Source organism: Poecilia latipinna, unplaced genomic scaffold (genome assembly GCF_001443285.1).
Source record: "Poecilia latipinna isolate Pla-1442-1.1 unplaced genomic scaffold, P_latipinna-1.0 Scaffold86, whole genome shotgun sequence".
In the NCBI taxonomy this organism is placed as follows: Eukaryota; Metazoa; Chordata; class Actinopteri; order Cyprinodontiformes; family Poeciliidae; genus Poecilia; species Poecilia latipinna.
In genome coordinates, this window is record NW_015112702.1 from 475707 (window position 1) to 490554 (window position 14848).

Here is a 14848-nt window from a genome sequence, read left to right on the forward strand (position 1 = left end):
GAAAAAAATATATATATATTTGAAAAAGGACGCGAGCGAGCATTACACTTAGAACATTTTAATCCTATGCATGCATGCATGTGTACTGTCTGGGCTTGCACATGTCAATGCGAATCTCCCACAGTAGCTCACATTCATGCAGCCCGTCTGTCTGAGCAAAGCATTTCAGTCTCCAGCTCTCAGTCTCTCTCTCCTCTCGCAGTCTGTTGCTCCCTCCGCCCCTTGCTTCTCAGTGTGAGCGTAGTCTGGGCGCCGAGCCAAGTGGAGTGTGTTTTTTTGAATGAATACCTGATGCGGCTGATGAGGCTGGCTGGGGGAGGAGCTGTGTCAGTAGAGTACTGAGAGAGAAAGAAACAGGAGGAGGGAGGGATGGAGGGAGGGAAATGGGGAGGGAAAGGAAGGCAGGCAGAAACACTCACTCACACAGAGAGCAGGAGACAGAAAAGCAACTAGGCAGAGAGAGGGAGAGAGGGAGCTGGCGGACTGGTGGCCTTGCATAACACTCAGTGGAGCAGCCTTTCACGCAGGTCTTGGTGGGGTCTGCAGCACTGGGGAACTTCCTTTTACCACTGGCCCTCGTTGCAAAGGGCAGGTAAGCCTGCGAACCGGAATCCACAGAGACAGCTGCACAAAGGACAGAATCAGGAAGAAGAATCCTGGGATACTTAGACACAAACTGACAGGAAGAATCATTGGACATGATCTGCAGGCAGTGGCTGTGGACAGACTGGTGAGCTATTCTTAGTACTATTACTCAGGGAGGGGGAGGTGGAGACTGGGGGGGGAGGGGGTGTTTTTTCTTCCTGATTTGTGGCATAGTAGTAATTCTGTCCTGCTACTCCACTCATGCGCTCTCACTGTTAAGCCCCCAGAGACCGGAGTCCCAGCATCTGTCCTCTGATCTGTCCAAAGTCCCCAGTGGTGGATTTGACCCTGTTTACGTTTGCTTGCCTGCATGCATGCCTGTGTGTGCGCACGTCCTTTGCTTGTTGCACGGTGCGATTGGAGTGTGCCAAGCAGTGATGCAGAACTCTGGAGTCATTGTGAAGACAAAACAGCCTGAACCCCACTGCCTGTTCTTACTGTCGCTGCCACACGGACGGTCCGCCTCTTAAAGGCGCAGGCGGCACTGTTGCACAGCCAGACAGGAAAATGTCTGTTTGAAATATCAGAAAAAAAAGCGTTACACTTTACAGATCTGCTTTGTGGCACTGGAAGCTGATTTGTTTGTACTCCAGAGAAGGTGACGTCTTGTCTATATGCAGCAATTGACTGTTAAAACACTTGTACATATTGTCCTGCACAGTACCTCCCCTCTCTGTTTCATCCAAGAGCTCAGATTGATAATGATGTTTTTGTTTTCTATATATAGCCTTTCGCTGGACAGGGTAATCACTGTGTTTCTATGACTGGTGGCAAATATTGTATAGTTGGCATGTCCCTCCCAGGGACCTTTGGTCTGCTCTCACTTTCCCAACATTTCAGTACACCGCCAAGAAAGATGTGGTTTTCTTTCTCGATGCACCACTGCATAATCCCTCCTGCAGAGAAATGTTATTGCTATGAAGCAACGGATCAATGCAAGGAGTAAACACTCAGTGGGAGCATGAGAGAAAGACTCATGGCTGTGGCAGAGAAGAAAGAGGTGGGGGTGGGTGGGTGGTATTGGAGGAACTGGCAACTGCAGCAGAAGTGAAAAGATACAACCCTGCTAGGGAGACTCTCACCTGGAGACAACACAGAGAATGGGGCTCAGCCACACAAACCCATCTCGGAGGTTTATGCGCCATTCTGGAGTGGAGAAAAGGGACCACACATTGGGGATGATGGTCCATTTATCTCTGATTGATGAGCTGAACAGAGCACGTCCTGTCCCCTCCACTCCACTGTGTTGTCATCCCTCTGTACACTCATCTCAGAGGTGTCAGTCCTGAGTCAAGGTTCCCATGCTGCGTGGCTCACAGTCTTGAAGGCTCGCCTTTGTTCTCCATAGTAACATCTAAGCCTTATGTGTGTTGGTGTCACCGCTCTAATTATAGGCTGACACAGGAAAATCTGGAGAGGCTTTTTGGCTGCTGAGCTTTGTGTGTGCCGTTCGGTCCGTTCAAACTGTTGGTGTGTCAGCTGGCTTTGTCTGCCAGCACTGCTTTGAAGCACAGGAGATGCCTGCGCTTCAGATGTGATGTCATTACAGTGTTGACACGGTGTTGCAGAGGTGGGGTTGTTGCCAAAGTGCAGAGCGGCGCTGCACAGTGTAGCTCAGACAGACTGTAGTGGCGGCTGCGTTGCTGATCGGGGATCTCTCGGCAAGGAGGAGGGGGTGTGGGGGGCAATGGCGCTCTTGATGCTGCAGGCGCTGCTCAATGTGGGTCAGGGAAAAGCAGAACTCATATCTTCTCCTCTATGTCCTCCCCCGTTTCTTATCACCTTCCTCTCGTTCTTCACCCCCCTTCCCCAGACCCTTCCTGCATCTTTTGCCTCTTTCCCCCTCTCTTCTTTCTATTTGCTCTCCTCTTTTTGTCGCTGTTTCGCTCCATCTCTGCTGCTCCCCTCCTTTGTTACATCTGCCGAATCTTCTCCGCTGTAAACGGTGCGGAGGTTCTCGTCGCTGCTTGTGGATGCAGTGACCTTGTCGAAACTGACACTAGAGGTAGATGCTTCCAAATAAAACATGTCCAAAGTCGCCTTCCGTTTTCGTTTTTTTTTTTTTTTTTTCCTCCCCACCCTCCGTCTTTATGTAACATGTCTGTGGTTGCCTTTTGTAGTGAACCACTGACATAAAAACACTCTAGTGTGGTTGAATGGTAAAGTCAAGATCCTCTAAATTCAATGCACAGGAAGAAAAATGAATGTGTATTTGTGTGCTTTATAAGGAGAGTTAATTTCAGTGGAGCTCCTGGCTAATGAACAACTTTGAGTCCAGTGGATTTACCCACAGATAAGCCTGCCGGAAGGAACTGAAACTCTGACAAAGAAATGGTGAAAGAAAGAAAGCTCATGAAAAATTTAAAATAAATGTTTGAATTTAATTTAAAAAAGGAAGTCAGGTGTGCATGAGAATAACTACTTTGTAAAGGGACAGTTCAGGATTGTTTAAGTGCGGATCTGTTGAAAGGTTATAAGCTGTTAATAAATCACCTCCTAGCTCTTTGGTATTTTTTTTTTTTTAAATAAATCCAAGTTACTTGGTTCCTTTCTAATGGCTAGTCCAAGGCGCCAAGACCAAAGCAAGTTGTCTTAGCTGTAATCTGAAAAACATCACAGCGGTTTATGCAGACGGCTGTGTTTTAAACATTTCAGCTGCTATATTTGCATTCAGGCGTTTTGCAGGGAGGTTGATGATTATTTACAGGGGAAATAGAGGTAGGAGACAATGCGCCACCAATGATCTTCCTCTCTGAAACTTGTGCGTGAGAACATGAAAACAGAACATGTAAGGTTTTTCCAGTCAGATCAGCTGCCTATCAGTGGAATAAAGCAGGGTAAAACTTAAAACAGCACAAACTCGACATTTTTACTGTTTACTGTATGCCCTAGCCTGAAACACTTAGGCATACACGTTTCATGCTGGGGGATAATTGGTGATCAAAAACCCTGCTATCTTCATTCCTTTTCTAAATATTTTTCAACTTTGTTGGGAATAACCACCTAATGCAAACATAATTGTTAGTTCATAAAGTACTGTTGGCTTAACTACAATGATATTTTCCAAGATCAGAGTTGTTTAAGATGGTAGGCCACATTGATCTTGGTTCCTTCTGAACCAGCTGTTAGTTTCAGCCTCTTGGACCAACTACTCTGACTCTACACTAATCAAAACACCTATAGAGTTACCTTCTACAGATATTAGATGCTCACAATTTTTTTAACAGAATATCATTTTGTAACAATTGTAAACCAGTACTTTAATATGTCCTCTGTGTGTCAGTGAACGTAATTCCCCAGATGTGCCAAGAACTTGTTTCGCTTTTCATTTAGTCTTCTTGTTGTTAAGCTAAACTATAAAATGCTCTTGTTCATTGTTTGCTGTAAATTCGGTGTTCCTCTATACTTCGAAAGGCTGCTCAGAGAATATACAGCAGAATAGAATATATCTGCAGAAAAAAATACCCATTTATAGATCTGGCTGGATTCTTTAAAATCAAATTTCATACAACTGTAAGTTGTTTTTCCAGTACTTACTGATCCAGAGTACCTTTATGGGGATGGGCGTGATGCGTATACATATTTCAAGCAAGACTCAACACAAGTTTTGAGACTGCAAAAGACAAATATTACAAGAAGGGGATTCTACAAATATAAAAAAAAAACTGTGGCATTTTCGAAAATAAGACCCTGGAAAATGTCCATGGCTATGTACTATCAAGGACAGTGGATGCAAAAATCACAGTCATGAACTGCTTAAGGAAGCCACTGAATGTAACTTTTTCAGCAGCTAAATATGCACAAACCTGTTCTTCACTGTTTGCTCCTTATACATTAACACCTTAAGGAAAATATTTTGTTGTAGTACAAGTTCTTGGAGATCCTGGAGGTGGAATCTCTAAAGGGTACTCGGACAACCACAGCTTTATTCTGGTGCATGAAAAAAATAGTCAAATGTCTTTATGCTTGGTGCCACCAAGTGGCAGAGCAAAGAATTAACTGGGTAAAGAACTAACTGGGAAACTAATTTTCACATTTGTAATATTTTGAGGTACCACGCATATGAACACATATATAAATGTGAAAATATTTGCAATATTTTCACACACACACACACACACACATATATATATATATATATATATATATGGTGAAAAGGGTCTACTGTTTTTGACTGGTATATTTTCAGACTTGTGAGAACATTTTTTTAGTAATAAAATAGTATTATTATGTAAATAATGTATATATTGATGCATGTACGTATTAATTTAAGTCTTCTTTGCTTTCAGATTTTTGTCAACATTGTGGAAGAGACGGATTGGTCAAACATGATTCCTCATGAAGTTTGTAGGGCTCATTTTTTGAGCTGGAACGACTCCATCTTCTCTGGTGCGGTAGCTGGAGTTCTCCATCAGTGAACACAACGAGTCAAAGCCGAAGAGAGCACACCACAGAGAAAATATTCTCAAAGGTACAGAGAAGTAGTGCAAAGGAGCTTTAAGACATCTTGGGCACAATGAAAGCCAATCAAGAGCGGAGCAACGGATGCCTGCCTCCTAAGAAGCGTGAGATCCTGGCTCTGGAGCAGAGGCCAGTTGTAGTAGCGGCAACTACACCTCCTGTTGCAGCACCCACTGACAGTCCCCACACAGAAAACCTGGCCTGGCTTGCAAGTGTGGCCAGTGAACGTTGCAAGTCCAGAGAGACAGAAAGTCCAAGATGTCCTGTTCCCTCAACATCTTCTTCTTCTCCTACCATGTCTATCCCTTCCCCAGCAACTACCCTTTCTGCGGTGCCCTTGGCCTCTCTGCCTGCAGTTTATCCAGCAGCCCTTCCCCAACAGGCTGGAACAATCCAGTTTACCCAGCTGGGACCCAATGTGCAATTCATCAGCTCTGGGCCCTATGCTGGGTACATCTCCTCCCATATCATTCCAACTAATGCTACTTCTGCACCTAATAGCTCTGCATTAGTAGGACAGCGCACCCAGATAGATGGTTACACCACTGCCCTTATATCACCCAGCACCAAAGGGGAGCAGCAGTTTCAAATTGGACTCTCCCCTTCAGAGTTGGCTCCTGTCACACTTCCAAGTTCTCCCCAAGTAACCAATCAGTACATCCATCTGGACAATAGAACACCTTTGACTGTGAGTGGAAACGCTGTCGCATCACCTGCGGCTCACCTTCAGCTCCACCCTCATGCAGCTGTTCTCCCACAAACGCTTACACTTGCCCCATCACAGCTTGTGGTTCAGTATGCAGATGGTTCAGCTGGAAAGAAACCTGAAGGCCATGCTAAGAGTGTGCTGAATGGGGAAGTGGAAGTGGTCAAACAAGCCAAAGTCTCTGGGGCCAACCATCAGCCTGTCCAGAGCTATGAGGCCAGGCATATCCTCCTACCTGCTGACTATGGCCAAAACCCTGCAGGACTGCAGACCTCTTTGGTGCTTGTCGCCCAGCCAAACCATGGAGTGGAACATGATGCTGGCTCAAATAAAATTTCCCTGGTCCAGACTGAGAAAGGAAGCATTTGTTTAGGGAAGCCTGTATCCAGAGCCTCTTCGTTCACTTCGCTTTCTTCCTCAGAAGTCGTCAAGTCTGTTCCTCATACTGTCATCCAAACCAGTCTGCCTCCTGAAGAACTGCCAGCCAGTCTCTACTCCTCCACACAAACTCCCATCATTGGCTACATCACCAGTGCAAACCAGCATACTGTCAGCTACCATGCAGCACTGCCACAGCACCTGGTCATCCCAAGTGGCCAGTCCCTTCTCATACCAGTCAGCAGTGCCAACAATGGCACAGAAATAGAGGTCAGTCGCACTGTCAGTGCCATTACTGCCACTACCCCTCAAATCTCCACCGCCATGCCACATGCCTACCTGGCCACAGCTCTATCTAAATGTGAAGCTCTTGGCCCAGATGGAAATCAACCGCCCTCTGCCCCACCACAGGCTACAGCCTTGCCTGCATTGCCCTCAAACCCAGTTCCCGCAGTGGTGGCTGCTCCATCCCAAGCTCCCACTCCTGCTCCCACTCCTTCTCCCTCCTCTGTCCAAGCCTCTCCCTCCGTCTCTTCCCCATCTTCTCCTGTAGCCCTCCCTCCTTTCTTTATGCGAGGCTCTATCATCCAGCTGGCTGATGGGGAGCTAAAGCGTGTTGAGGACCTCAAAACAGAAGACTTCATCCAGAGTGCTGAGATCAGCAGTGAGCTGAAGATTGACTCCAGCACTGTGGAACGCATAGACTGTGGGCAAAGTCCCAATGCAGTGCTCATTCAGTTTTCTGTGGGGGAGCTCAAAGCCCAGGTAAATTATTTCTGAGTAATATCTTTAGGGTATTCCATGTTGTTTCCAAAAACATTATTCAAAAATTTGAAGAACTCAAGTCTTTGTGTACAACAGAAAGATTTCAGACTCAAAGAAAAGATTAAAAAGCCTTACTAATATGAGTCTCTTGTGTTTATACTCCTGTCTAGGTGTGCGTAGAGGTGCTGGTGGAGTATCCATTCTTTGTTTTCGGCCAGGGCTGGTCATCTTGCTGTCCTGACCTGACCACGCAACTGTTTGAGTTGTCATGTGCCAAGCTGTGTGTCGGTGACGTGTGTGTGTCACTGACCCTCCGCAGTTTGAGGAATGGTTCGCTGACAGACAGTCAAGCATTGGGGACCAAGCTGAAGATGGGTTCACTCTCTGACCTGTCCCACTGCGTGGATCCTACCGTGACGAACAGTATCAATCCCAACCCTCCTGGCAGTAACGGTAGTCTCCTCATGAAGGCTTCCACTGCCAACAGGATGGAGAAACTTCATGTTTCTGGACTTGGAGCAGGACAAACCGGTGGGCTCGTGACATCACCGTCTCCAGAACAGGCAGAGGGGATGTTCAGAGGTGGACCAATGCTGGCAGGCTCTGCGGGGGCAGAAGTAAGACAGGAACCACTGAAAACAGACACATCTGCCCTCTGTTCTGATCCAGAGAGACCTTTTGTTCGCAAGAGACGCTGGTCAGCTCCAGAGCGAGACCAGACTGAGAAAGCTGAAGAAGAGCCACCTGTGACTCTGCCTAAGCCCTCCTTTCTACCACAGGAAGTCAAAATCAGCATAGAGGGCCACTCGAGTGCTGGGGGCGAAAGATTCCTCAAGAAAAGAGCTGACTGTTAAGAGAATTTTAAAATACCTATTGTCAGCTTTGTGTTTAGCTTCTCTCTCTTTTCACTCAATCATGACTACTGTAATATAGCCTGAGATTTTGCAGGATATACATGTTTTCTTTCACACAAGGAAGAAGTAACGTAGAGCACCTTGACAAGTGGTAACACACAAGATCAGTGCAATCAATGCTGAAAGCAACAATGAATGCAAAGTGAATGTTGATCATGAATGATGGACGTCTGTTATAAGAGGGATTTATGTGGGACTAGAATGATTTTTCTATTAACACAATGAAGCACAGACACTGTTGACATGTTTGAAGAAGTGTGTGAGTGGAAGGTTGAGTAAGAGACATTTGGTGTTTTAAGGACGATGATTAATTGGGTTGACTGAGAGCTTTTCTGTCTCATTGGTCTGATTTGACTTTTGTTCTATCATCTATAACTTTCACACCATCATGACTGCCTGAGCTTGTAGTGACAGGCCTTGTTCCTCTGTGCGAATGTTTGTGTTTGGTTGTTGGTCTGTATGTTTTTTTTTTTTTTTGCTGTGGCTGTCAAATGGACCAGAGGATATGAGGCGATACTGTTAGCTGCGAACTCGGTCCAAGTCGTGGAAATGATGACTAAGAAGGCTTGAATGTAATAATTCCCTTGATAATGACTCAACAAGTCATGCATGTGCTGTTTGTTACCAGCCTGATGTGTAAAATGAGAATGTGGCTAAGAGTCTGATGCAATGCTGTTGCAACAGGCTAGTCTCAACAGTTTTGTGTGGATGAACTCCCAGGGTGATATTTCTCGGTTCACTACCCCTGAAACTTTCCTTAAAGGAATGAATGTTTCAGGGTACATTATTCATGACTTCTGCTTATTGAGATGACGAAAAGTTAACATTTCAACAAAATGTTAATAAATGAGCTCCGTCATAGCTATAGAGAGAGCCCTTCTACGAAATTAAATACGGCTACTAGCTCTGCTTGTTTTTGTTGGACACACACAAACTGTCTCAGTGCATTTGTATTAGTGTATTAGTGTATTATAGAGAGCAAAAGCTAACAAATTGCAACTGTATAACAGGAGAATAAAACAGGACTGAAGTATACATGAGGACTGGTTGCTTCACCAATATTTCTGCCCTGATATTTATCATAACTGAAGTGTTGCTTTGATTCTTTCATTCATATTTGAGAACTCCTTAGTTCTCCCATAGTCCATAGGCGTTCCTCATACAATGCACCGTCTCTTCTCACACATCTCTTCCTCGGTGCTTCAGTCCACAGCTGAACTTCAGCCCCACAAAGCACTCCTGCTCTGCGCCTTCCTCCCTCAGCTCCACCAGAATGGCGGCAGCAGCATTTAGCAAACACCTGGTGGAAATGCGAATTTGCTGAGCTTATCATGCAAACTATTTTGCAGCTCAGTGCTCCTACAAATAGTTGTAAACAGCACAATGGAGGAGCAGTGTTGTGATGACGTGCTGAAAGGGGAGGGTTGGAAAGAGCAGGCACTTCTTAAAGAGACAGAGGCCTAATTTCAAGGCATCAAATTGCACAAGCAAATGAATTTCAAATTATGTTCTACATATGCAACATTTTTATAACAACTAAAGGTAACATAGTTACTTGGATGAGCTATAAAATGGCGCTATGTGCCTGCAAAATACACACTTTACCACCCCTTAAATAGATGATGTCCCATGAATCTTAACCTTGTACACAGACTCGTCTAGCACTAAAGAGTCTCAAGATTCAGATAACACAGCAGGCTTTTACTGTGACAAAGTCGCTTCTCTAAAACAACAAAAAAGACTGATGGGTAGGGTCTTTAATATAAATACGTAGGGTCTTCAATACGAAACATTTGCCCTTAGAATATGCAGTCATGCCTCCACTAAAGATAAAATCTCTTTTCAAAGAAAAACATAAAAACAACTTGAGCATTGAAACTGTGGACAGTAATCAATCTTGTCCTAGTGCTTACTCTTCTATTTACTCCCTGACCACTAAGCTTCCCATAGCTGCTCAGGGACAAAGGAATTTAAATCAACAGAAGATTTACTCCTAAAAAATAAAGCAACTGCAAAAATATTGTATTATTTATAAATACCCATACTCATAAATTGTTTGTATTAGTATACACGAGCTCAGAAAAACACACAACTTGCTTGACTGTTTACCTCCTGTTCATATGCTAGGTAGCGTTAAGCTGCAAATTTGGATCTGAGGATATAGGTGCGCAAACATCACCTCATCCTACCTGCAAGCTTAAATATCTCTGTAATTTTTCCAACATGCAACTAGAAAAATCTGACTGAAGCGTCAAGCTGCTGTAGAAATTTAGAAAAGGCAGGTGTGAAACTTCCAAAAGTTATTACATCAAAGATATGGTAAGCGGTGGGTCAGGACTCCAGCAAAAAAAAATAAAAAAAATAAAAATGAGGCTATTTTATTTTTGTATATGTGCTGGGATCTTGCTAGTTGGGTCTGCAAAAGTCACTCCTAACATTTTGTTGCAAGTCAGAAAACTTGTACAGATCGGTGAACAACCTGATTACCAAAAGGAGCACAACTCAGACAATGCATTTTCATCAACTTTTGTTTTATTTAGTCACTATAGCTACCTGTTTAATAGCAGAGGTTGTAATGTAATGTAATGTAATGCCAGCTATACTGGAATTTTGGAGAGGTTTGGTGGTAAACTTCACCTTTCAAGTCATAATTTAGGCCCCTAGATGTTGCTCAAGCAATTTTTTTTTCTGGCTTTTGATTTTAAAAAAGTTGAAAAAAAACAACAACAAAAAAAACATCATTGACATTAAGCCTAATTAGCTGCAACTGAAATTCAATTAAAAACTCCCAATGGGAATCAAGGTGAGTTCCTATTTCCTTATTTGCATGCCATGTGGAAACTACATAACCAGATGAATATTTTATTATGTGAGTTGAGGATACTGCTTTATTAGTAATGGTTAGTATCGCTCTTGAGCTGTGAAAAGTTAAAATGTGCATCTTTTGCTGATTTTAATTGCATACAAAATGCTACTGCCTCAATTTTTTTCGATTTCCCACCAGAATTGACCTAAAGGCCCCCCGCCAAGAAAAGTTGTCTATCTATCTATAAATAATGGCAAAGGGTTCAGGTTTATGGGCGACTGGTCTCATTGTTGCTACTTTGCATATTTTACAAACACCAAGGCCTTGATATTTAGCACGTATCAAGTTTACAGCAGTACATCGGGTTTTACATTGAAACCTTAAGCATTGGTTTGTCTCTCTCAGGTCAGTTCCTGATATATTAGAGTGGTGGTGTTTAAAGATTAAACACCAAAATCTTTGTGTTTCTGTTCTAGAAAAAGGAGACCTTCTACAGTTCATACTCAGGAAGAAAGCGTAGGGAACAGATGGTATTTGTTGTGGCGTGCGTGTGTATGTGTGAAGACCTGAGATAGCATTCCCACGTCATTAGTCAAGTGTGTGTATGTGTGTGTGTTGAAAAGCAGCACTTTGATGGAGCATCCAGTTGGAGCTTGTTGGCAATGTTGAACCTCTCTTGCAGTTTTTAGATATAACAATAAAAGTGACTTTTTCTTAACACTTTACATGTTTTGCAGGTTTGTCAATGAGAGATACCAATGTAGAATGTAAAACGGACATGAAGCAAATTTTTATTTTTCTGAGGATTTATAAAGCTACTATTCAGAGAAAGAAAGAGATGCAGAGCTAACTAGCCACCTTGTGCTGATCATGTACAGTGAAATTGTATCTTAGAGAGTGTACAGAGTGTAATCTAACCTTTTAATGTACTGTATGTGCCACAAAGCCTCCTTCTTCAATCATTCCATTGACTCACCAATACCTACAAGTTCTGCTATTGTTTGTTTCGACTCTGGTATTGATCAAATGTTCATGAATGTGCTAGGTCTCTTTTGGGAACACCAGCGTTGCTGAGGCTCCTCGAAGTTTAGTTTGTGTGGAAAAATGGACTGCAGTTTATTCTAATAGCCATTAAACTCCTAAAAGGTGTTTATTGTATACCCAGAAATCAGACTGTTCTGTTTGTGTGCGACTGCTCAGGCTATTAAAAAAACAAAAAACAAAAACAAAACAAAACATAAAAAAAAAACAAAAAATAAAACACTGCCCTCTGACTGTTCTCCTGCAATGATGTGGTCTTATATCCTTCACTGTTACAAAGTAGAACTGTTTGTCTTAACAGGTATTTTCTTTCTCCTCACTTGGCTCATGTTTGTAGTTTTCCAAAGTGAATTGTTTTTCGAATACAGTGCCGACATGTTATGAGACAGTCCAACTAGTGAAATGTGGAGTTTATTTCTGATTGAAATGTTACGGTCATAGACTGGTGTAAAAGAAGTGGATGTAGCATCATGGAAATTAATGTTCTATTGTTTTTTTTTTTTCTGCATCTTTGAATTTGGGCACCAGGCCCATTTTTGAATATTTTTTTTCTGGCCTGATGTGAAAACCAGAGTGGACCCCAAACTATGGACTGGTGCTGTGATTCTGGTAATTAGATGCTAATGGTGCCCGTTATTTCCTGGACACAAGAGCAAATAAAACTTAAAGTAATTCTGTTGCAATAGGTAACAAACCGTAAAAGACTTGGCTAGTTGACTAATTAAATCAGAACTAATTATATCAAAACTAATAATAAAAACATAAACAATAACATGAACTATAAGTCTATTTATTATTCATTGAAAGCAATCACAAAATAATAATAAAAAAACATAATGTATTTACAGACAAGTTAAAACACACTGACGTCTGTCAAATATACATTTTAAACATCAGTTTTGTTCGGAGCAGAAACTCCGAGTTAGAAACTGATTTATTCTATATATAGAACATTCAGCTTTTTTATTTTATTATTGCAGGTTTACAGTAAAATGCCTCAATTGTCAGAGCTTTTTATCCTATCTGTTTTTTAATTTTTTGGTGGGTCAAGATGCTACGTTCACCTTTTTTACCTGGTCTGTGGCAACTGAAAGTTTTCTTATAGCCAACAAATCCATACTTTATGCTGTCGCCTGCATTAAACTGTAATACAAATCTTTATAAACTGCTTACAGATGTTTTTTTTTTTATTGTTTTGAAAAGAATTGCAAAAACTCTACACTAAACTCTATGCTTAAAATTGAAATATTTTGGTTTTCAGACACATTCCTGTTTTTTTATTATTGTGGTTTAATCTTCACTGTTACATGTTCTGAACAGACTGATCAATAAAATCTGGAGAGGACATACAGACATATATCTGTCAAGAATAAATCACATTGTCACAGCTGTTCTGAAAGAAAATGTAAAGAAAACATATTATTCTAACTACTTGGGCATCAGAGTGTGCACAATTAAGCCCGTAATAAATAATATCTCTGGCAGATTTAGATTTGAATAAAATTTTCTTTCCACCAAGAAGTTTTTTTTTTTCTGATGGAAAATTAGAAAAGTGTCTCTCAAAACATTATAAAACCCTAACAATTATGCAAAAAAACACTCGAATTAAAGTATGTCATGTTAAAAAAATGCTATCCTGTTCTACATAAGCAATGTAAAAAATATCTTTACAGCAATCAAAGTCTTTTAATAATTACTAACTGATATATATATATTTTTTTTGTATTTCGAGATTTGATCTTTGCGGTGTTAAAGGTTTGAAAGCCTCTTTGCCATCACCCTAATCTTTAGCTACCTCCACAGAGTCTTCATGAGGTGAAAGACAAAACCCCTGTCATGTTGGTTAAATTAAAAGATTACCTTAAGGTTAAATCTGCCAGAGGTATGATTAATTTTGGCCTCAACTGTACACTGTATTTAAAATTGCTTAATCATTAGAGACCTACAACACCCCCCACAATTATTGGCTCCCCTGATAAAGATGTGCGGAAAAGCCTGGAAATTAATGGTTCTTTTAGAGACTTGGTGAACCCAAGTGGCAATTATTAATATATTTTATATATTCTCTCATCTTTGCTATTTTGAAGATTGATTAGAAGATATGTGCGTCTCTATCATGACGTGCAATCGATGAAAACTTAATTATATGTCATAGTTTCAGGATGCACTCATCAAATTAAAAATAGATGAATACTAATTCTGCTTATGTAGTTAGTGGTTCTAATAAATGTGTCATTGGTAAGTTTGTTCAAACATTTTTTTTTTTTTGGATGTTTTTTTTCCCCCCCCCACCGAATAAAATAGACTCAAATTAGAAGTTGGACTTATTCATGTTTCGGTGTCTGGAATTAAAATATACATTTATTTCGGGCTTTTTTTACTCATCTGTACCAGGGGTGGGAAGGTGCGAACAGGAACAGATACTCCCATATAGATAAATGCTTGCTGTCTTCTGGGATGTGCCGTCAGTAACAGAACTTTATCTCCACGCTGATTCGTAAGAACCTTGCTGATGCAGACAATTTCACATATGCTGAGCTGTGGGTTAAACAGCGCAGTGAAAATGAGCAGGTGTAGAGTCTGTAGAGTAGAACAAGACGGAACAAAATCATTTCAGAAGTTGGGAGTACAGGTGCCACGGATGTGAAGAGGCTTTAAAACAGACACCAGCATTAATCTGAGGGTTTAATATGAATAAGGAACCATTTTGGTTAAAGATGGCTCCTGTAAATGAGTAATTTCACAGTTTTGTCTGTGCAATGTTAAGAACGGCATAAAAGTGCCACATTGTGGTGATCTTTGAAACTGCACTTTGACATATCGGTGTGTTAAGAGTGAGGATGTCGGTGTGACAAATGCATAGAAGCAACAAACAATCTCTCTTAGAGAAATACCAGTTTATCTGTTAGACATCTTAACAATTTGTAAATAGCCAAAGTCTTCCATTATAACGTCGGTCTGTCCTTATTCCCACTGAAGAGAAGTAACTCTCATCGCCTTGTACAGACCTGTGAAACAATTTAAATTGCCACTGTTCAGTTGAATAACACACAAGATGTTGCTTCACCTAAGACGTTTTCTTTTGCACCAGCTTAAACAACCCAGGAAACGGTGGGAGTCAAAGACTTAAAA

At 41.6% G+C, this 14848-nt stretch overlaps 1 protein-coding gene across 2 annotated transcripts; it reads left to right on the plus strand.

Annotated features, from left to right (window-relative positions):
• The first annotated feature begins 389 nt into the window (after window positions 1-389).
• On the plus strand, window positions 390-14275 carry atxn1b (ataxin 1b). 2 transcript variants are annotated; one of them, XM_015022424.1, is made up of 3 exons: window positions 390-730; window positions 4935-6955; window positions 7126-14275. In XM_015022424.1, the coding sequence occupies exons 2-3, from the start codon at window positions 5162-5164 to the stop codon at window positions 7807-7809; spliced, it is 2478 nt and encodes an 825-aa protein (XP_014877910.1). In that variant the 5' UTR covers window positions 390-730; window positions 4935-5161; the 3' UTR covers window positions 7810-14275. The 2 variants fall into 2 exon arrangements, with proteins under 2 accessions (XP_014877910.1, XP_014877917.1); XM_015022431.1 differs by having other exon boundaries at window positions 390-592.
• The last annotated feature ends 573 nt before the right edge of the window (window positions 14276-14848 follow it).